Source organism: Andrographis paniculata, unplaced genomic scaffold (assembly GCF_009805555.1).
Source record: "Andrographis paniculata isolate CXL003 unplaced genomic scaffold, ASM980555v1 Contig53END, whole genome shotgun sequence".
Lineage (NCBI taxonomy): Eukaryota > Viridiplantae > Streptophyta > Magnoliopsida > Lamiales > Acanthaceae > Andrographis > Andrographis paniculata.
In genome coordinates, this window is record NW_026137588.1 from 37,457 (window position 1) to 59,380 (window position 21,924).

Sequence of the window (21,924 nt, forward strand, 5' to 3'; positions counted from 1 at the left end):
TTTCAAAACTTCTAAAATCAATTAGATCATGGGCTTAGTCGGGTTTGGGTGCATTCATGGCATGCATTACATTTTATGTTTATTCTATGTGTTTATGTGCATCGGTCATGGTATCGGACTGATTGGAGCCTATTAGGTCTAGTCTCAATTAGCAGGATGCCCCCTAGGCGTGCTCGTCAGCCACCTGTGGCACTTGATTCCGATGAAGAAATCGAGAGTAGGTAATCCCAAAACGCCGAGCCTCCAGTTCAGAGTCCCGTTCGACCGTCAGACCCGACATTGGAGATCTTTCGTCAGTTTATGGGACAGTTCACTCAACAGCCCCGGAGTGCTATGGATGCAGTGTTACGTCATAGTCCTCCGACTTTTACTGGTCAATCGGACCCGACTATTTTGGGAGAATGGTTGGATTGTTTGGAGACTATATTTGAGGTGGTGAGATGCCCATAATGAGAAAAGACAATGATAGCCGTGTATTATTTAGAAGGACTAGCCAAGAAGTGGTGGAATAATGAGAAGGCTTCCGGGAGCAATTTGGTTGGATTACCGTGGGAGGCCTTCAAGACGATGATAAGGGCGCGTTTTTATCCTCCGCACATTCAGAGAGCAAAAAAGGATGAATTTAGTGCCTTGGTGCAGGGTAATATGACGGTGGAAGAATACTTCACGCGTTTTAATGAATTGGCTGCCTACGCTCCGGATTTGGCAGCGAACGATCGGTGCAAACTGACGAGATTTGTTGGTGAGTTGAATAGAGACCTTCAGCGGTTTTTAGCCGGCTTCAGTGTGTTGACCCTTCATGAGGCATACGAGAAAACAGCTAACATCTATCAGGCAAATCGAATAGGATATGATGAGCGGAGGGACGAAACCCGCATGGCAAATAAAGGAAAAGGGAAGGTGAGCGAGAGTTTGAAGAACCATAAGCGAAAGGATCAATCGGAGAGGTTTTCGGGTACGCCCTATGCATCTCGCCCAAAATTCACTCATGGAAATTCGAGTGACAATCGTGGAGGTCCGACTGTTTGTAGCCGATGTGGAAAATCTCATCCGGGAGTTCGTTATGATGGCTAGCACATCACTTGCTATTACTGTCATGAGCCGGGACAGGTCAAGAGGTTTTGTCCCAAGTTAGTTGGAGCTCCAAATGCGTTTAAGAGGGCCCGGTTCCACAGCAACAAGGTCGTACACCGCCATTGGCACCTCAGTGTACGAGAGGAGGGGAAAGGAGTGGCCAGAAAGGTCACATTAATGTCACGACGAGAGGGCAGGATGTGGAGAACCAGGGAGACGTCCTGACCGGTACGTTCTTGGTGAATTCTTTACCTCTGGTTATTCTCTTTGATTCCGGTGCATCCCTTTCTTTCATATCGAGTAGATGTGCTAAGAGACTTGAACCAGATCCTTCTTATGTGATTTTTCCTCTACTTGCAAACAAACTTGAACTAGATCCTTCTTCCAGAAACCTTTCTTTTTAATTCTTGGACATAAGGGCATCTTTCACATCATTAACAGAAATTGTAGTTCTACCATATAGCATAGTATCTACAAAATTCTTATATGAACAAGGCAGCGAACACAGTAAAATTAGGGCTTGATCTTCATCATCTACTTTAACCTCAACCCCTTGAAGATCAAGAATGATACGGTTAAAGGTATCAATATGATCCTTTACCTGAGTACTTTCGGACATCCGGAGAGTGAAAAGGCGTTGCTTCTGATATAGCTTGTTCGTGAGAAAATTGTTTTGGTACTTCTCACACAGTTTATTCCATAACCCAAAAGCCGTTGTTTGATCTACAACCTCCCGTAACACCTCATCAGTAACTGACAGCAAGATCGCAAAATGAGCCCTTGCCAAAATCTCCTTATTTATCTCATCTTTCGTGTCTTTAGGAAACTTGTCTTCTCCCTCCAACGCAGCCGCACATCCTTGTTGAACCAGAAGTGCCATCATCTTTGACCTTCCAGAGTGTGAAGTCATTCGACCCATTAAACTTCTCCAGATCAAGCTTATACGAGAACATCTTCAATCAATGAGATAGGACTCTGATACCACTTGTTATGAGAAAACGAGAAATAAAACAAATAAAGAACACTGAGATTTTACGTGGTTCGGTGACGGTGAGTCAATCTACGTCCACGAGCAGGAACCAAAGAGATTTTATTATACTGATTCAGAGATTTACAATTATGTCATCCGATTAAGAACCATAGCTATCTTATTTATAAGCACCCCAAAACACCATAAACCCTAAGCCTATTTGTTATTAATTAGGATAAGCTCAAAAGGAACCCTAATTGAAACAGCCTTTTGGCTTTGGTTTCGGGTCGGGTAGACCGCTAAATTCAAGTCACGTTTCAACATATATAATTTACTATAAGATACTAATAAAATAATTTTTGTCTTTGTCTCTTAATTTGAACTACGTTTTGATATAACAATTAATATTAAAAAATTAACACGCAAAAAGTATCTATCAACCTTAAAAGTGAACGGAGGGAGTATTATATATTTAATATTATAGTTTATATTAATTTATTTATAAAAAAATCTCAAATTAGTTCCATAATCTAATATGTAAAGTGCAGCCGCTAAAAGAAGTAAAGAGCATTTTGATTAAGTAATTTTAGTTTTGAAAATTTTGTATTTACGAATTTAAATGGTGGAATAAGAAGACTATGAGAAAAATTGATGAATGAAGATCATACCGTTGACTAATATGTAATTATTTGTTTTAGTACAATTAGAGCTATTAAAAGAATCGAGTAGTTTGCGAGCCAAGCTCGACTCGACTCGTTAACAGCTCGATTCGGCTCATTTATCTCTCGAGCTCGAAAGTTATTTTTTTTATAAACGAGTCGAGCTCGAACTCAGCTCGCGAGTAGCTTAATTGAGCTCGTTAGTAATAATATATTTATATTATTTATATATTAAGATAATATATATCTTTTTTATATCAAATTTTACATTTATTATTAAAATTTGAATATTTTATTATAAATAATTATAAATAAAATTAAATACATTTAATTTATATATTAAAAAATATATAAAATATGTATAAAATTGAAGTCGAACTTGAACTCGAGCTCGAGTTTAAGCCTTACGAGCCGAGATCGAGCCAATATTTTGGCTCGAATTATTAATGAGTTGAGTCTGTACCGTTAACAAGTTCAAGTCGAGCTTGAACAACTGATACTCGAGCCCGCTCGGCTTGTTTAACCGCTCTAAATACAATATTGTTTTGCGTTTTGGTTTGAATAAAAAAATTTATATGAAGTATGAAAAATTGTGTAGGTAATATAAAAATAATGAATATGTATAGTATATTAATTTTTTTGGGGGAAAATGTATTTGAGAGTTTTTTACAGAAAAAACAAACCCTTAGGCTTTGTTTACTATGAGATATTTTTCAATCTTCTTAGCATCCAATTTTCACGGTTTTCTATAAAAATACATTATTTCATGTTACAAAATATTACATTCAATCCAATATTTAAACAAACAAACAAGAAAATCATAAAGTAAACACAACCTTACTATTTGAACTTTACAAACCAAACATACCCTGTTTTTTTTTTCTTTAAACTATTTTTGTAGACAATGATTATTAAATTTTTAATATTCATAAAATGCATATGAACATTTATAACTTTAGTATCTTTCTAATATTACTAAAAGTCTGTGGGAAGACCCACTGGCTTGCCACCCATCAGTGGGTAGGATTTGACCAACTAAATTCTAACCCATCTTGCTAGCCTGTTTTGATTGCTATAATTTCAGGTAGATGCGCTTATCTCTCTTGATCTACATTTTTTCCAGTTACAGTCAAGTAGACATGAATTTTACTAAATTGGGAACTGTTTTTACATTTGTTTCAATTGGAAACATGTTTGATGGGTTCCACCAATTATTCATGAGTACTATACTCCAATTAGTTAGTTATCATGATTGTACTATTGTATACACTTCATTCTGCATGGCCTATTTCATGTGATTCAATACTTTTATTATACTATAAGCATACAGGAGAATTACACCTTCAACGCAGTACTTATCATTCTACCTAGCTCCTAAATTGAGTATACTTGCTGATTCTGCATTTTAGAAATTGAAGGAGTGATGTGTATTTTCCTTAAAATAAACAATTCCATTGTCTTTTCTCTCAAGTTGAATTTGGGCAAAAACTTGTTGATGGAGACTATATGATTTCTTATCTTTCATGTATTTCATACAGTTTAACCATATGTAGTAGGCTGATGATACAGCTGTTGTTAAGTGCTGATGGATGCTTGTTAAGGAACAAGGAAAGGCATTTGAGACTAGAACTGTGGATAAGGCATCTTGAATGCCATCTTAGAATATATCAGAGACTTGAAACTATGGAAATCTTAGGCTTGACGAATTTCAATTTATTGTCAGCATCCCTTAGATATTCAAACGTGGCCACTTGATGACTCAAAATATGAGCATATTCACCGCTTGACAAAACTACGTATTACTTGAATTTCTGTATAAAAACTATCACAATAACTGATTTATCATCTATCTCGCTTGGCATGATTCAGTGTTAGTTTGTTGAGATTATTAACAATTTTTGTCTTTTTAAGCGGTGTTTTGAATCCAGAAAGGCTAAGGCAGATGAGACAAGCGATAGTCATTTCCGCTCACAGACGATACTCCATCGCCCAAAAAAGCTAAGGCAAGAGAGGTAAGCGATAGCTTCTTTCACTCGCAAGCGATAGCCACCTCCACTCATACCAGCGACCAGACACCCACCGCAGCGAAGCGATGGTAACTCAACGCAAATATCGCCTAAGTGTCCAACTTGCAGCGGTACAACCATTCCACTACCAGCCAGCATAAACACGTCTGCTTAATTGCGCTGGTGCCCTCCAGCCATCCGACAAGCGAGGAAGATCTGCGCCCTTACAAACCAAAGCAAGCAAAGCGAGCATCTTGGAAATTATGACCAGTAACTGCTTCAACAGAATAACCGCTACAAACTGCCTAACTGCCTAGCGATTGAAACCACTTTGTAACTGCTTGCAACCGCTACTTCCACCTGCTATAAATAGGGCCAAATATCTGCATGTAATATATACTTCGAGAGGAGTATACTAACACTTGTTTTCTCGCGCATTCTAGCTTCCTTCCTGTTTTTCGAGAACTCCAACCCTGTAAGGGAGTTCTCAACCGGAATGGCCAGGGGAGTTGAGATTTCTCTCTCCCTCGGCCACCACTTTACTGCTTACTTAGTCTAGTTTATCATTTTAATTACAGTTTTTTTTTTTAGATTTAGCAGTTCCTGCTTTTGTAATAAGTAATGAAATATCATTTGTTCTTCGTAATCACCTTCCCAAAGCCTGAAACCGCTACAAACAATTGCTCCACTACTGCCCTCATCATAAGATCCCTGACTTCATAGAGCTACAGATTTTCTATTCAGGAATCACTCCAGAACTAAGGATGTCCTCGGATGCAGCGGCAGGAAGCTCGTTGATGGGGCTTTGATAGAAAGGATGGCAGCCAATCAGACTAGTTGGCCAGAGACTAACAGGCCGGAGCCATCGAGGGGTCTTTACCAAGTTCCTGTGTCAATTTCACAAAATGCACGGATTGACAACTTGTCAGTTCAAGTTAAAGAGTTGTTTAAGCTCATGAAGCAGGAACTGCGTAACAAAGGAAAACAGGCAATAAATGAGGCCACGGCCACTGAGGAGTGCGCCTATGTGAACCAATCGAGCCCGCAGGTTACTGAGAGCTCATCTGAGCAGACTCAGAACCCAGCGGAGGTTTTTTATATGGTAAACAGAAATGCTCCTCAGTTCCCGCAATATCATAAACGGCATGCTCAAGGGCCCGCTGGACCGCGTCCTCAGCAACAATTTCAACAGCCGCAAGAGTTCGTTGCGCAACAATATCATCAAGGTGATTCTATCCGCAACAACAGTACTTTCAAACCCCCCACTTTCCGCAACAGGTACATGTATTTGCTCAACTTCCCACAGCGGCTCAGCAGCCACTGAGTCTGGAGAAACACCGAGCGCGCAAATCAGGAGTTTCAACGAAATACGTTTGCCTCGATCCAGATGCTGGAGATTCAGGTCGGGCAGATAGCTGAGGCTATAAAGCTGAAGCAGAAGGGAATATTGCTTGGGACGGTTGAGATTGTCCCGAATCAAGCGAAGGCTATAGAGACAAGGAGTGGAAAGCGAACACAATCGCCACCGCCGCCTGACAGAGGTACTAATCATTCTTCTACTCCTTTTGTTGCTAATTTGCCTGTAGATGATGAAGTTACACAGATTCCAACCGAGGAAGAAGGTCCATCCTAGCCACAAGCAATACCAGCCGCTCGGGTACCTGACCAAAAAAAAAAGGGTCCCGCTCAGCCTGTAGCTAGGGCTCCCTTTCTTACCAGGCTTGGGAAGAAGGACGATTCTAAGGAATTTTATAAGTTTGTGCATACTTTCCGTAGTCTTAAAGTTATTATACCGTTTTCTGATGCTTTGTCGCATATGCCACATTACGCTAAGTTCATAAAAGATATAATCAACCGGAAGCGGGCATTTCCTGATGAAGCGGCAGCAGTGCAACTAGAGAGTATGTGCAGTGCCGTATGTAAGGAGGACCTCCCAAAGAAATTAAGCGATCCTGGGAGTTATATTATTATTTGTACTATTGGCAATTTAGAGCCAATTAAGGCATTATGTGATTTAGGAGCAAATATCAATCTTATGTCTTTTTTACTTTTCTTTAAATTAGGCTTTATAATTAGAAGCATGCAGAACTGTAATACAACTCGCAGACAAATCAATAAGACTTCCGGAAGGAATTATTCGTGATGTATTAGTGCAAGTAAACAAATTTATTTTCACTGCAGATTTCATAATAACGGAAATGAGCAAAGATCGCGAAATTCCAATTATTTTGGGGAGACTTTTCCTAGCCACCGCTCAAACAACTATTAACGTCGCTTAAGGCGAAATAACACTGAGCTTAGTTGGAGATAGAGTCACATTTTCCATGAACAATGCAATGCGCCAACCTCAAGAAGAAAATTGTGATTTTATTGATGAGTTAAATGAATTATTAACTTTTGAGAACTACATGACACTTGAAACTCTGGAAAAAATTTCAGATAATGGATCACTCAAGCTGCACGATGTTATGGGCTCTGGTGGGGCAAGCGGTGAAGTAACATCGCCCACTGAGTCTATTGAGAAAGCGAAGCGAGAGCCAGAGAGCAATGCCTGCATCAAAGACGAGTTGAAGAAGTTACCTGAGCACCTCAAATACATATACCTTGGCCCGGAGGAGACTTACCCGCTGATAATCTCCACCTTACTGTTGCCGGACCAGGAGGCTCAACTCGTCTCACTTCTCAAAAGAAGAAAAGTTGCGTTTGCATGGAAGATCACTGACATAAAGGGAATCAGCCCAGCAGTGTGTATGCACCATATCAGACTGGATACTGAAGCTCGACCATGCAGACAGCCTCAGCGGAGTCTAAACGAAAACATGCAAGAGGTAGTTAAGAAGGAGGTAATAAAACTATTCGATGCAGGAATCATCTATCCTATCAGTGACAGCCAGTGGGTCAACCCAACCCAAGTGGTTCCCAAGAAAGGAGACTTCGTCGTGCAGACAAGCGACAAGGGAATGTTTTCATGACAAGACCTGTCACTGGTTGGAGAGTATACATTGACTATAGGAGGTTGAATGCTGCAACTAAGAAGGACCATCTCCCACTGCCATTCCTTGATCAATGCCTGGAGAAGCTCGCAGGTCATGAATACTACTGTTTCCTCGATGGATACTCAGACTACCATCAAATTCCCATCAAGCCGGAGGACTGTGAAAAGACCACTTTTACCTGTTCTTATGGTACATTAGCTTATAGGAGGATACCGTTTGGACTCCTACATAGAAGCTTTTATGGATGACTTGTCGGTTTATGGCAAGATATTTTCCAGATGCTTGAATAACTTGGAAAAAGTACTTCTCCGCTGTATTGAGACTGACCTAGTGCTGAACTGGGAGAAGTGTCATTTGATGGTAAATGAAGGAATTGTCTTAGGCCATAAGATCTCAGCTGCCACAATTGAGGTAGACAGATCCAAAATTAGTGTAATTGAAAAGATGCCAGCGCCCTCGAATGAGAAAGGAGTAAGAAGTTTCCTTGGATATGCGGGGTTTTACCGTCGCTTCATCAAGGGCTTCAGTCAAATCACACAACCGCTCACTGCACTGCTGTGAAAGGATGCCCAATTTGACTGGTCAAGCGAGTGTGAGAAGCCTTTCCTCATTCTAAAGGAGAAGCTAACCACCGCTCCCATCATTTCAGCAACAGTATGGAGCGAGCCATTCGAGCTAATGACGGATGACAATGATTATGCCATCGGCACTGTTCTGGGACTGAACATCATCTATTACGCTAGTAAGACATTGGATTCTGCTCAGAAAAATTACACTACAACCCAGAAGGAGTTGCTAGCTATTGTCTTCGCTTTCGAGAAATTCAGGCAATATCTCATCGGAAGCAAGACCATCGTTCATACAGATCATGCAGCAATCAAGTATTTGATGGAGAATGAGACAAAGGTCCGCTTAATCAGATGGGTGTTGTTGCTCCAAGAATTCGATATAGAAATCAAGGACCAAAAAAGGAAAGAAAAATTACGTTGCAGATCACCTCAGCCGATTAAGGCAGACAGAGGACATATCTTCTGGTATCAATGAATTATTCCCAAACAAAAAGTTGTTCCTGGTTCAAGTGAATGAGCCATGGTTTGCGGACCTGGCAAACTTCTTGACCACAGGACAGTTTCCTGCGCATATCACACAAAGAGAGAAGAAGAGATTGCTCAGTTTAGCAAAGGATTATTTTTGGGATGAACCCTATTTGTTTAACATCGGCTCAGATGGGATAATCCGCCGTTGTGCAGCAGAATTTGAGATCCCGCTGATTTTGAATGGATGTCGTGGGTCCCATGTAGGAAGGCATTTCGCTGGCATGCGCACAGCAACCAAAGTTTTGCAGTCAGGCTTCTTCTGGCCTACCCTACAGAAAGATGCTGATGCCTTTGCTAAATCCTGCGACAAGTGTCAGAGATTAGGCTCTATCTCAAAGCGGGATGAGATGCCCCAAACTGGAGTCTTGTTTGTTGATATTTTTTATGTATGGGGATAGATTTTATGGGCTCCTTTCCAAACTTAAATGGGAAACTATACATTTTGGTGGCAGTGGATTATGTGAGCAAGTGGGTCGAAGCGCAAACGCTCCAAACAAATGATGCTCGATCCGTGATCCGCTTTCTAAAATATACCATAAGCGATGAAGGCACCCATTTTGTAAATAAGGCGCTGCAAACTTGCCTTCAACAATACAGTGTTCGTCAGCATCTAACTACCCCTTATCACCCACAAGCAAGCGGTCAGGTGAAAGTTTCAAATAGAAAAATCAAGCATATCCTCCAGACCATAGTGAATAAAAGTCGTAAGAATTGGACAGAGAAATTGGATGATGCGCTGTGGGCATATAGAATAGCCTTCAAAACTCCAATAAGAATGTTCCCATATAGGTTTGTGTATGGAAAACCCTGCCATCTACCTCTGGAACTCGAGCATCGCGCGTATTGGGCTATCAAATATTTGAATTTTGATCTTCTTCCCGCGCAGAAGAAGCACGTTGAACGATTGCTCGATCCGATTGAGTTCCGGTACCTTGCATATGAAAGCGCAAAACTTATAAGGAAAGGATGAAATTCTATCACGACAGGAAGTTGAAGAAGAAAGAATTTATTGAGGGATCCAAGGTTCTATTCTACGATACTAGGCTTCACCTATTCCCAGAGAAATTGAAATCACGGTAAGCTGGGCCATATATAGTCAGACAAGTTCTGCCAAGTGGAGCCATAAGAATTAGTAATGTGGACAACCCCAAGGAAAGCGATTCCTTTCTTGTCAACGGAGCGAGACTGAAACAATATATTGAAGGGTCTATTTTGCAGCGGGCCAATGCAGATATTAATATGGTGGAGGGGCAGAAACTCGCTCGGTGATAGAATTACAAGTGATATCCAAAAGTGCCCTATCCCGAAAACGCCAACTTTACAGCTTTCTTTACCGCTTTCATAATTAGACTTTATAGTTTTCTTTACCGCTTTCGTAGTTAGAGTTTACAGCCTTAATTATCGTTTTCCATAGAATAGTTGTTATTGCTTTATAGAAGTAGTTTAATGCTTATTTTCTTAGAAAAAATAGTTAGAATTTTAACTTCTAACCTAAGCCTGACCCAAGCCAACCATCGCTTCGCTTGCCTCATCCTCATATATACTGGAAGAGCAGTATCGTTCACCCAGTACTGCTTCCATCATCGCTTGTGTGTCATACATAGGTATCTAGAATTACTGTTTTAACTGCTCACCTGCCTTGGAACCCACCCTTATACCTTTATATTAATATGCATTGGACCAGTTTACCACTTCGCTCACCCCTCCATATAAACGCCAGTACCCTCTATAAATACCCCAGTTCACAGCCATTTTTCACTTTTACCATACAACAACTTCCTCAATAAGCTTCAGCAACCGCCATTTCTACGTACACTAAAATTCAAAAATCTCGATTTTTCAGCAGTACACTAAAATTCAAAAATCTCGATTTTTCAGCAAATTTTAGCTCAATCCAAGGTAAGATCTAGGCTAACCTTGGTCTATAACCTCGATTTCATGGTTGATTTTCTCTGATTTGACGCACAATAACACAGAATCAAACATTATTTTCGCGAAAAACTGTCTTTTCTTCAACTGTTGCAAAAAATTTTATATCTTCGATTTTTGTGAATCTAAGTTTGTTATCTGTTAGATTTAGATATAATAAATGATATACTTGCTTCGTATGGATCAATTTTACAATAACCTGCATGTTTGGTTACTGTTTTGTGATTTTCTCCCTCTTTCGCAACGAAACACTTACTGAAGTGTTCTGTTTCGTTGTGAAGGGGAAGATTTAGGGTTCAAATCACTGAGATTTAGGAAATTATTGCCTGTTATATGATTATTTTTTGCATTTTGGAACTGATAAGGCAGGATTTATAAGTTTTCCAAATTAAACAATATAAATCTGAAAAAAAAACCCAAGGTTCAGAACAAGCCAGCAAAATAGATCCAAGCAAGCGAAAAGTGTCACTCAAGGAGTTCGAGAGGATTGAGGAGAAAGTTGAAAAAAGGATTCAACGAATCAAATCTACAGACGGGCGGAAAGTAGTAACTACAACCTCGGTGGCTGAATTTGCGGAACCAGCACTGCCGAAGGCATACCACAGAAGGAGGAGGCTACTGGAATTAACTGAGGATTGGGGAAAGCTCAGAGAACTTAAGTATATCTCATTCAGAAAATTCATCCCAGAGTTCCCATTGGATTACCTCATATTCGAATACACAGAGGAAATAGAACAGAGGTATCCGGTGATCGACTGGTGGTTCGATTACGAGGAGTTGAAGGACTTTTAGTTGAAGGAGCTTAAGAGAGAATTCGTTCACAAGGAAATAGGAGAAAAGATGAAGGCCTTCCGAAGCGAAAAAATTTCAAAGAAGAACGCCGCCGATGCTGCCAAAGACGTGTTGAGATCCAAGCAGTATGACTCTATCCATTTTGTAAACATCGAGGCAGCGGTGGCGTATGAGAAGGTAAAAGCGATGGGGATCCTCTACGAGAGAGGATTTGACCCCGAGAAAATCTCAGGCCCGCTCGCCAACTGGCTGAGGGAGCGGGCCTCACCTAGATGTGTCACTGGTGACGGAATTTTACGCAAATCTAAGTCAAACTGACAGTCTACGAAATGTATATGTTTGAGGAAGATAGTTAGACTGCTCAGCGAGGAAGATCAACTGGGTCCTGGGCTGGGAACACCACTGTCCCACCCAGGAGATAGAGAGCAGGCAGTGGAGGACTACAGCTTACTTGAGCTGCAAACACTTTATAGGACCTTCGCCACCACCCCAGAATATGACAAGAGAAACCTGAAATTCGGGTCGGTGGACCAAGAGAAAAAGGAATGGGTCAAGTGGTCACTAAGCTGAATAATAATTACCACTCACACCACAGACATCCGTCCTGATTTTCTCCTTGCCTTACCCTTAATTATGGAGGAAAAAGTTGATATTGATTTGGGCGCGATCATCGGCATAAATATATGTGAAAGAAGAAAAGTAGAACGAATGTTAGGTCACGGGACCCTGATTACAGAACTATGCAGACGCGCGGGCGTCAATTTGCCCACTCCAGCCCCAGATCTACAAATAAAGCCACTGCTCCCAGCGGACTTCCACAAAGCATAGCTGGAGTCCAAGGGGTTCACCTTCATCCCCAAACAGAAAAGTGGAAAGCGGTTGTTCCTTCCCCTCCACCAAAAGGGAGAATGAAAGTTACGGGGAGGAAATAATTAGAGAAGAAGTGGCACCCGAAGCCGATCCGGAAGAGGCCGCTGCAGGACCAGACTTACAATGAACTGTCTCCAATGAAACTCCCGTTGACGAGAAAGAAGAGTCCCTCCGCTTCGCTCGGGAGATAGAGGAGGACCTATTTGGTGCAGAATAGGCCAGAAGCGATAAGGGAGGAAAGGCCCCGGAGGCAGCCGCTGGTGAAAAGAGGTCAAAGCGGAAAGAAGACCCCGCTCCAGAGCCTGTCGAGAAGAAGCAGAGGGTGAAGGTAGCACTCAGAAAAAATCCAACACCCCCTAAGCGAGTGACAAGGCAGGAGAAGGGGAAGGGTAAAGCGGTGGAAGAGAAAGCAACTGAGGATACGATCCCGCTGTCCAGACTCAGGAAGGGGATCACCATTAGGAAACCCACCACTTAACCTGAACGACCCTCACCAGCAAGGCCAACAACAGAGAGGGTGCCACCCAAGCCACTGAGTCCTATAGGCGATGAACCTGTCAACCAGCAGGGAGCAAATGAGCCAACTTGTGCTAGAACAAGCAATGAAATTGCACCCGTTAACCAGCTGAGAGCGGAGGAGCCTACTGCTGCTGGACCAAAGAATGAGCAGGAGACTGTCATCACTAAAGAAACCATCGGCGGAATCGATGTCACATGCGAGTCTTACAAAGAACAACTCGCCGAGGTTCCCGCTGCCACAACCGCTGAAATTGCCAGTGAAACCGAAAAGGTCGAGGCAGTCATAGCAAATCATCCTATTCTGCAGGTGTCTCCACAAGCGACAGAGACAACACTAGGGACGGCAGAAGGAGAGCCGATGCCATACTGTCCCAAGACACCAGTAGAAACGGTAACACCTGCAGAAACTCTGACTCCGACCTCAGAAAAATCTGATAAAACAATTTTCGATTAGGAGGAGGATGAAGAGGAAAAGAAATTTTGAGAAGAACAAGCTCAGCTGCTCGCCGCAATGCAACAGTTACAACAAAAGCGAGAGCGTGAGCGACAGAAGAAGAGAAAGATGAAGCTATTGGCCAAGTTGCTAAAATATTAGAAGCCGCTGACCCAAATCCAACTCCAATACATGAGATATTTGGAACGGAAGAGAGCAGAGTAGCTGGAGTATGAGGCAGCGAGGCAACTCGTGTTCCTAAGGGACGTCACTCCTGAGCTAGCACCCGATTCCACAAATGAGAATGAGCTAATGGACATCAGTTCGGCCGAGTCTGAGGGACAGTCACCAGCACCCGCGGAGGCAAGCACATCAGCCTCCCGCGCCGCATTTGACACCTTAGGAAAACGACTGGATGAACTCGATGAAGTCATGCTCAGCCAATACCTAATACTTCAATCACTGATAGATACACATGCAAGGAATTTGGCTGAGATACTGACCACTGGCAAGAAGGCGAGCTCCGCACTAGAAGCGCGCGTAAAAGCGCTGGAGACTCAAGCTGCAAGCCTGGGTGCATCTCAGACGGAGATTCTGAAGGCACTTTCAGCCATCACCCAACAGAACGCGATCCTTATGGAACAACAGCTTGATACAACGAAGAGTCTCCAAATGATGTAAGAGCTAGTGCTACAACCGACAAAGAATTTACCTCCGGGACGAAGACCCACAAGTGAGAAAAAGAAATGATGTAGGGTCCTTCCCCGTGTACATAATTTTTTGAATTGGCAAGGGCTGTACAAATGACTAATGATCAATGACGCAACAATTTTTTGGTAACAAGTGAAATTTATCTTTATTGTATGCCTACCATAATGTAAAAGCATGCGTTTTTATTTGAGATACTTTTAATACCTCGCTGCGTTAGCCCTGTAATATGTTTTAAAGTAAAGTTAGATAGCTTGCAAACACCAGACTGAGTAATCGTCCCTCGACCTTTATCAATAATGCGAATATTGATGTTAAACTAAGTAACATCGGATATGTCTTGTAAGGATTAGTGCCCCCTTCATTTCAAATTTTCCATACTCATTAGGGCCAACGAACTTCTGCCTATCGACTTTGCTCACAAGAGATGACTTGAAAAGAGAAATCCTTAAATATGGTTTAAGACACGATGTAAGCAAAGCAGGAAGGACCTATCATTACAAAGGAGCTGAAAAGGCCTAGATGCGCGAAAATCAAATAAGATCATGAGCAAACACAATATTTGTTTGAAACTCTTGATCCAAAAAAAAAAATTCTCTGCACCCTTCGGCCGAAGGCTTCTTTAATCAAAAAAATAATCCCGGCTAAGGGAACAAACTAAACGATACCGGGATAACTTCGCTCACGTTAGATCAAATGACAAGTTTGAATGCTTAAGGATCAATTCTCTCTATTCGAGATTCACCTTTTTCTCAATCATGGCACTGATCTTAAGCCATACTTGACTACAGTGAACAGAATAACTCTTTGATCTCATAATTTAGTTTGTTCGAGGACGAACAAAGGTTTAGTGTGAGGAGGTTTGATGACTCCAAAAATGAGCATATTCCTCGCTTGACAAAACTACGTATTACTTGAATTTCTGTATAAAAACTATCACAATAACTGATTTATGAGATACTTTATTTATCTATCTTGCTTAGCATGATCCAGAGTTGGTTTGTTGAGATTATAACAATTTTTGCCTTTTTAAGCGGTGTTTTGGATCCAGAAAAGCAAAGACAGATGAGACAAGCGATGGTCATTTCCGCTCACAAGCGATGACTCCATCACCCAGAAAAGTTAAGGCAAGAGAGGCAAGCGATAGCTTCTTCCGCTCGCAAGCGACAGCTTCTATCACTCAAACCAGCGACCAGACACCCACCGCAGCGAAGCGACGGTAACACAACGCAAATATCGCCTAAGTGTCCAACCCGCAGCGGTATAGCCATTCCACTACCGCCAGCACAAGCACGCCCGCTTAACTGCGCTGGTGCCCTTCAGCCATCTGGCAAGCGAGGAAGATCTGCGCCCTTACAAGCCAAAGCAAGCGAAGCGAGCACTCTGTGAGTTATGGCCAACAACTGCTTCAACAGAATAACTGCTACAAACTGCCTAGCGGTTGAAACCACTTTGTAACTGCTTGCAACCGCTATTTCCGCCTGCTATAAATAGGGCCAGATATCTGTGTGTAATATATACTTTGAGAGGAGTATACTAGCACTTTTTTTCTCGCGCATTCTAGCTGCCTTCCTATTTTCCGAGAGCTCCAACCTTAAAAGGAAGTTTTCAACAGGAATAGTCAGAGGAGTTGAGATTTTTCTCTCCCTTGGCCACCACTTTACTGCTTACTTAGTCTAATTTATTGCTTTAATTACAATTTTTTTGTAGATTTAGCAGTCCCTGCTTTTGTAGTAAGTAATTAAATATCATTTGTTCTTCGTAATCACCTCCTCCATACTCTTCACAATTATATAAACCCTAGTTGTAAAGGAATCCACTTTGCTGGCAAAGAGCACAGAAAAATTGATTATCCAAGCCTTGTCTTTTGTCACAAATAGATTCAAGGTAGTTCAATGTATTTAAGTATGAGGCAGAATTTAGAATAATTAATGGGGCATAGGCGGTGGTCTATTGGGTCGCAGAAACTCTTAGTGACAGTAGAGTTTCTTTCTTATAATGTACTGATTCTGAGTGTCATTAAAGTCTTGTTGTAAATCTCTTAAGGTCAAATACCAGCAATCAAAATTCTTTATAATCTGGTTTATATACTTACATTACTCCCTTCCTACCGCTTCTGCATTATACATATATGTCTCGATTAAACACCGGCATCACTCACTCATTTCATCCAAGAAAATCTAGCCATTGAGTAACGCACAGTTCAGACACATCACCTCTTCACCACTCTCTACCGCTCAATCTATATGAGTATATGTTGTATCATCCGCTCATGTCCCTATCGCTCACCCATCGTTGGCACCTTGTCCACTTACCACCGCTCCGCTCATCGCGGCTCACATTTTACCGTTTTCCTTTCCAGCTTTCTGTAGATTAGGATTCAAGCCCGCTGCAAAACGGGTCCTTTTACTGCATTTTCGCCGTTTTCATTAGATCAATACTTGATTTAAATTTGCGACTTAAAATCTCTGTGTTCGATCTGGAAACTCACCAATCAAAAGTATAAATAATTATGATAACGATTAAGGGTCTACAACCACAAATTTTTACCATATCTGATCGCTCACAATAATTCCTTACTTTTCAATCTTCGAACAAAATTCCCTATATTTGAATAAATACCTAAAACGGTTATCACCACTCAAATAACTTCTATAAAACCAAGAAACTAATGTAATATAGAATCTCATCAATTACTTCTATTATGTGAATTCGATTAAGTACAACAATTAAGAGAATCCATGAATTTATGTAATGCATTAGCACTACCAGTGAATTGTTCTGAAAGGATTTATAAGAAAGATGATATTCTCCAGATTACACTTAGAACTTCTACCTAGGAAAAACTGCTAAGAATATTGTAACCAGAAACAAGATTACATGCATGCTTCCTAATTTACAAACTTAGCCAAACTGTAACATACCAGTCCATATGCCTGTGGTGATGCAACTTCCAAGACCGAAAGATGAAATAGCGGATTGGATTCTGAAACCAAATAACTAAGAATTTTCCCATATGCCATGCCTGTAGCAGCACCAATGAATAATGACGGAGCATAGTAACCACCCACTAATCCAGAAGCTCTGCATATAGAGGTTGCCAGTACTTTGGCAACCAGTACCTGAAGCAGTAAATCAACAGAAAGACTGTTCGACAAAGGACGAGACTCCAACAAGGTGTCAACATTCTGAAATCCCCAGTAAAGAATCTCGGGGTAAACTAAGGCCATAAGTCCAACAGTCAAACCACCCACTATTGGAAATACTTCTTTTGATATCCCAATATTTCTTTCAACGCCATCAAAGACGAGCAGCATCAAAGATGTACATTTAGTTAATCCAACTGAAACCAAGCCACATAGTATGCCCAGCAAAAGATAGAGTGGCAGTTCTGAACTGACAAGAACACAGATTATTAGGTTAAGGCTTACAGTAAAAGGTGCAGAATAAAAGTTTACATATTGCCTCTTAACAGAAATTAACTCTACAGATGGTGAGATTACAGGCACTGACTAATATATGACATAACAATGTAGATCAACTGAAGGAATTCAGAGGGAACTTAAGATGAATGCATGAAGTTATTTCTAATGGCCTTCCGGACATTTAAGGTAAAAGTAAATTGAGCAGGAGTGATAAATCAATAAGGGCAAACCTCTACAGAATTGAGCATTTATTTCTTAAATATGGACAAGAATACTGACAATACTGTTTTCTGGAAAAATCTTCTCATCAGACAGCTAGATATATAAAATGTGTGTATACTATTATTATTATTATTATTATTATTATTATTATTATTATTATTATTATTATTATTATTATTATTATTATTATTATTATGTATTTCTAGGAATATCCCTCTTCACACTGAACCAGATTGATTTTTGACAAAATGGATTATCCTTCCTTTCAAAGAGTCGTCATAATGCAACTTTTGCCTCGCAGAAACATCTGCAACAATTTTGAATCAACAATGGGCTGGGATTTTCTACAATATTTAGTCACATTTTAGTTCAGCAAGAAAAGACAAATAAATCCATGGTAAAATTAGAAGACTACCTAAAGTAAATCAAGAGTTGCAAAGCATCCATCAAAAAGAAAAATTCATCTGCATTAGAACCCAAGTACAAAAGAATATATTGATATATCTTACTAGTTTTGATTGTAATATACCGAATGTGTTGGCAAACAAAAAAAAGGTTATAATATCCTAAATCACTTAGATGTTTAAAATTTTCTTTAAAGAACAAAGAGTAATGTAATAACATGCCATTCATCATTCAGACATGTACCTATAATCTTTAAGTGACAGAGTTCCCCGAGCATTAATGATCATCAAATGGTACTATTCGCACACTAACTGATGAAAACACAAGTGTTTGCCTTCAACTGGATTAAAGACTGCCTATGCAATCTAGAAGTCAGAAAGTTGTTTCTCTACTTCTCTTGGGGCATCACTTTACACTCTAACAAACCCCACCAAGCCTAAGTTATGAATGCACCTTCCTAATTATACTATTGTGCCAGCTTTAATGTCGCTCATCTCAGTATAATATGATTACATGTGCATATTCTCCCAAGCAAATGAAAGCCTGCTATGGTCAGCAAATTACAAGCATTAAAATTAGAAGCTAAAAGGGATGGAAATGACAAGCCAATGTCCAGGGCAATCTCGCAAAGTTACAGAATCTATTGTAGTTTTCCAACTGACCATAGGACGATCAAGGAAAATGTCGGGACAAAGTTTTTGCATCTTTAATTGAATAGCCATTATATTCATTCATATGCAGTGAGAAATTATTTAGGCTTAAATTCACACTCCAAGGTTATGTTCTTTTGTGGGTTTTATATCAAAACATTACATCAAACTCTATTTATAAGAAATCAAAACAACTATTCAAATTCAACTTTTTACTATTCAAAAATCCAAACCCAAAACCTAAAACCCACAAACAAACCCACCCCAAATTATTGAATTGGTCTAACTAGAGTGGTTTGTCCATTCTTTGAAAAAGACATGGAGATGCACATTCAATTAGTTCCTAGAAGGGAACATAAGTTAAAGAGCTGACTTTCGCAGCAGCCGCACCACTTTAACAGAGAATGTCAGTATAAGTTATATTAAACATGCCAATAGTGAAACCTGCATCACCCCCCCCCCCCCCCCCCCAGTCCTTTCAATAATTAGAAAAAGACCATGACGTTAGAAATGTTGCAAAACTCCTTTAAGGTTTCCAGTTAATAAACCACAATATTGACAGAAAAGGTCTGCAGAAACATTACTTTTCTCATTGAGTGACTTACCAACAATTTTATCATACTAGAACAGAAATCACATTTTCAATGGCATGCAACTTGAGTCACACAAATCAGCAGTTCACATCTGATCTGATTTGGTTTAATAAAAGATATCTATCTGCTAATCAATCATATGGACATTCTATACCAAATAATGAAATATATGCAGGAAGAATATTTAAAGTTACTTAAATACAACACAAAATTTTCTTTTTACTATCAATGTCATTATTCCAGGGATGAACTCTTTTGTTCAATTTATATAGCTTCTTAATTATCAATGCCTTAATTATCAGGGAATAAATAGCAGCCAGTGTGGAAAATGGGCAACATCTTATTCTTTATAAATATCACTATTTATGTTAAATGCCCTTTTTTATTTATTGGTTCCTTACATAAAAATCCTAGGTTCCTTCGAAGCTTAATTATAAACCCAAGGTGTACCCTTGTTGATAAAATTTGATCACTTTTATGTAGTGCAATTTTAAGAAGTGTGAACAGTTTACTGAAAGAACATTACTAGCATAACTCTCATTTTTTCATAATTTCAATGCTCAAGGGGCACAACAAATATGATAAAAGATTAAAGAAAATTGAACAATTACCACTTGGAGAACGAAAATCATAAATAGGAACAGCAAAAGCTGGCTGGGATCCTAAACCTATTTCTGATATAACAGATGCTATAACAGCACTCAGTATGACCATCGAAGTAGTGTTTGTCAAGGATAAGGATGATTCTACGGGTGACGGCCACAGTACTGACTCCAAAGCGAAAAAACAACCAGCGACAGCAGCATTGAATCCTATATTGAGAAAAATTGAAGTCATTCACCAACAAAGCCATTCCAAGTTTAGGATAGACAAAACATTTCATAATTAAATTCATGTAATGAATGTGTGCCAGTCAGTTAATCACAGTGTCAAGTTAGCTTTTTCTTTAGCAACAGAGTTTCATTTAAAATGTGATGTGAAACTTCTAGAAGAATACCATTTCAAATGCATCATTAAATGTTATGGAAATGCCAATTTATTAATTATTATTGGATGTACCAATTGAAAAAAATAGAATACATAATGATATGAATCGTGATAGTGTTGCATGCCTGCTGCAAATTACCTTCTGTTGATACAAAATGAAAATACATGATAATATGAACAGTTATAGTTATGAAGTCTGCTCCAAATTATCTTCTGCAGAATTAAATACCTGATACCCCAGTTCAGCGAAGAAGTTTCCTTTGGCCTAAATCCTTTACTTTTTTATTTTGCACTAATTAGTGATCTGCCAGAAAGCCACAGTAATGAACATGGTTTACCCTTGTTCTTTTAGCAAAATCCCGTTAAGCACTTCTCATGCAAAGTTTTTTCATGTTTGATTTTACAAAACTCTATAATTTTCTAGCCTTCCTATGAGAATTTAAAACAACTAACAGAAAAAAGGTATTGAGTTTACTGAAACTGAGCGGAAAATGATTGTATACCACAATAAGACATTCAGAAAAGAAATTGACAAACCAGAAGAGATTCCAGCAGCAGAGCCTGAAGCCTTGAGTGATAACTTTCTTTCAGACTTTCTATCAAAAAGAACACCCACTCCTTTGGCTACAAAGGCACCAATCTCAACACTGGGGCCTTCTGGTCCTAAAGAGTTCCCTGTCCCTAAGGTCACACAAGCAGCCACGGTTTTCAGTATTGGTCTTAGAGCAGATTTGACGGCAGATGTAACAGTTCTGGTAGTTGAATCCTCCTGTACAGCAGTTCGAATCATGTTCAACAAAGTAACCATCAGACCTCCAGAAGCAGGGACGAAGATAACAAGTCCCCATTTTGCTTCAATGGATTCCTCTCTTAACCATGAAGCACCTCGATCAGGTACTCCACCCCAGCACAAGTCCCGTATTTCATGTACCTATTATGTACGTTATCAGTTAGCAGGGTCCAAGGGCTATTAACTAACTTCATTATCCTATAAAATGCATTAGTAACACTGCAACCAGAGGAGGCCATCAATACAACTTTTCAGTTTCTATAATCTTTGAAATGCTCTGGGTTTGGACTAAACTTCACAACACAGCTTTGAAATAAGGAACACATTTGAAATTGGGAATAGAAGGTAAAGGGAAACCAATGATCAACAGATCAGCTTCAGGAGTGATAGCACTAAGCAAGAACAAATCTCATGAAGACTCTTAAAAAAGAGCCAGAGCAACACCATGGAGTCGAGCGGCCATCAGGAATTTACCATTCCATGGGAGTCAATCTCAAAGGGCGGAACCAAAGATCTGACTACGGATTAGACTGCATGATGCCAAATCATCATATGTCACGGCATAATATATATATTTGCAATCAAATCATCAATCCATGTATAACACTTATGATTACACAGAGGGAGCACAGCGGAAAATGTCAATGACACCTACAGTTCAATCACTATGCTTGTGTGCCAAAACATGTCATCAATAAAACACGGCCGCAAGTTCTTGAAGGGGTCCCAAGAAAATCAAGTTTGTAGCTATCAGTGGGGAACTGCAAGCAAGAAGACGAGCAGCATTGAAAAAGAGAAA

General features: G+C 40.0%; 1 protein-coding gene across 2 annotated transcripts in view; it reads right to left on the reverse strand.

Annotated features, from left to right (window-relative positions):
* LOC127255222 (chloride channel protein CLC-e) overlaps positions 1-21,924 on the reverse strand; it is a 32,084-nt gene that overhangs the window by 9,483 nt on the left and 677 nt on the right. For both annotated transcript variants that reach the window (XM_051280669.1, XM_051280668.1), the window contains exons 2-4: positions 20,873-21,266; positions 19,960-20,160; positions 16,978-17,444 (exon numbers count right to left, since the gene is read on the reverse strand). In XM_051280669.1, coding sequence (XP_051136626.1) covers positions 16,978-17,444; positions 19,960-20,160; positions 20,873-21,143 — 939 coding nt within the window. In that variant the 5' untranslated portion in view covers positions 21,144-21,266. The remainder of the gene's footprint in view (positions 1-16,977; positions 17,445-19,959; positions 20,161-20,872; positions 21,267-21,924) is intronic.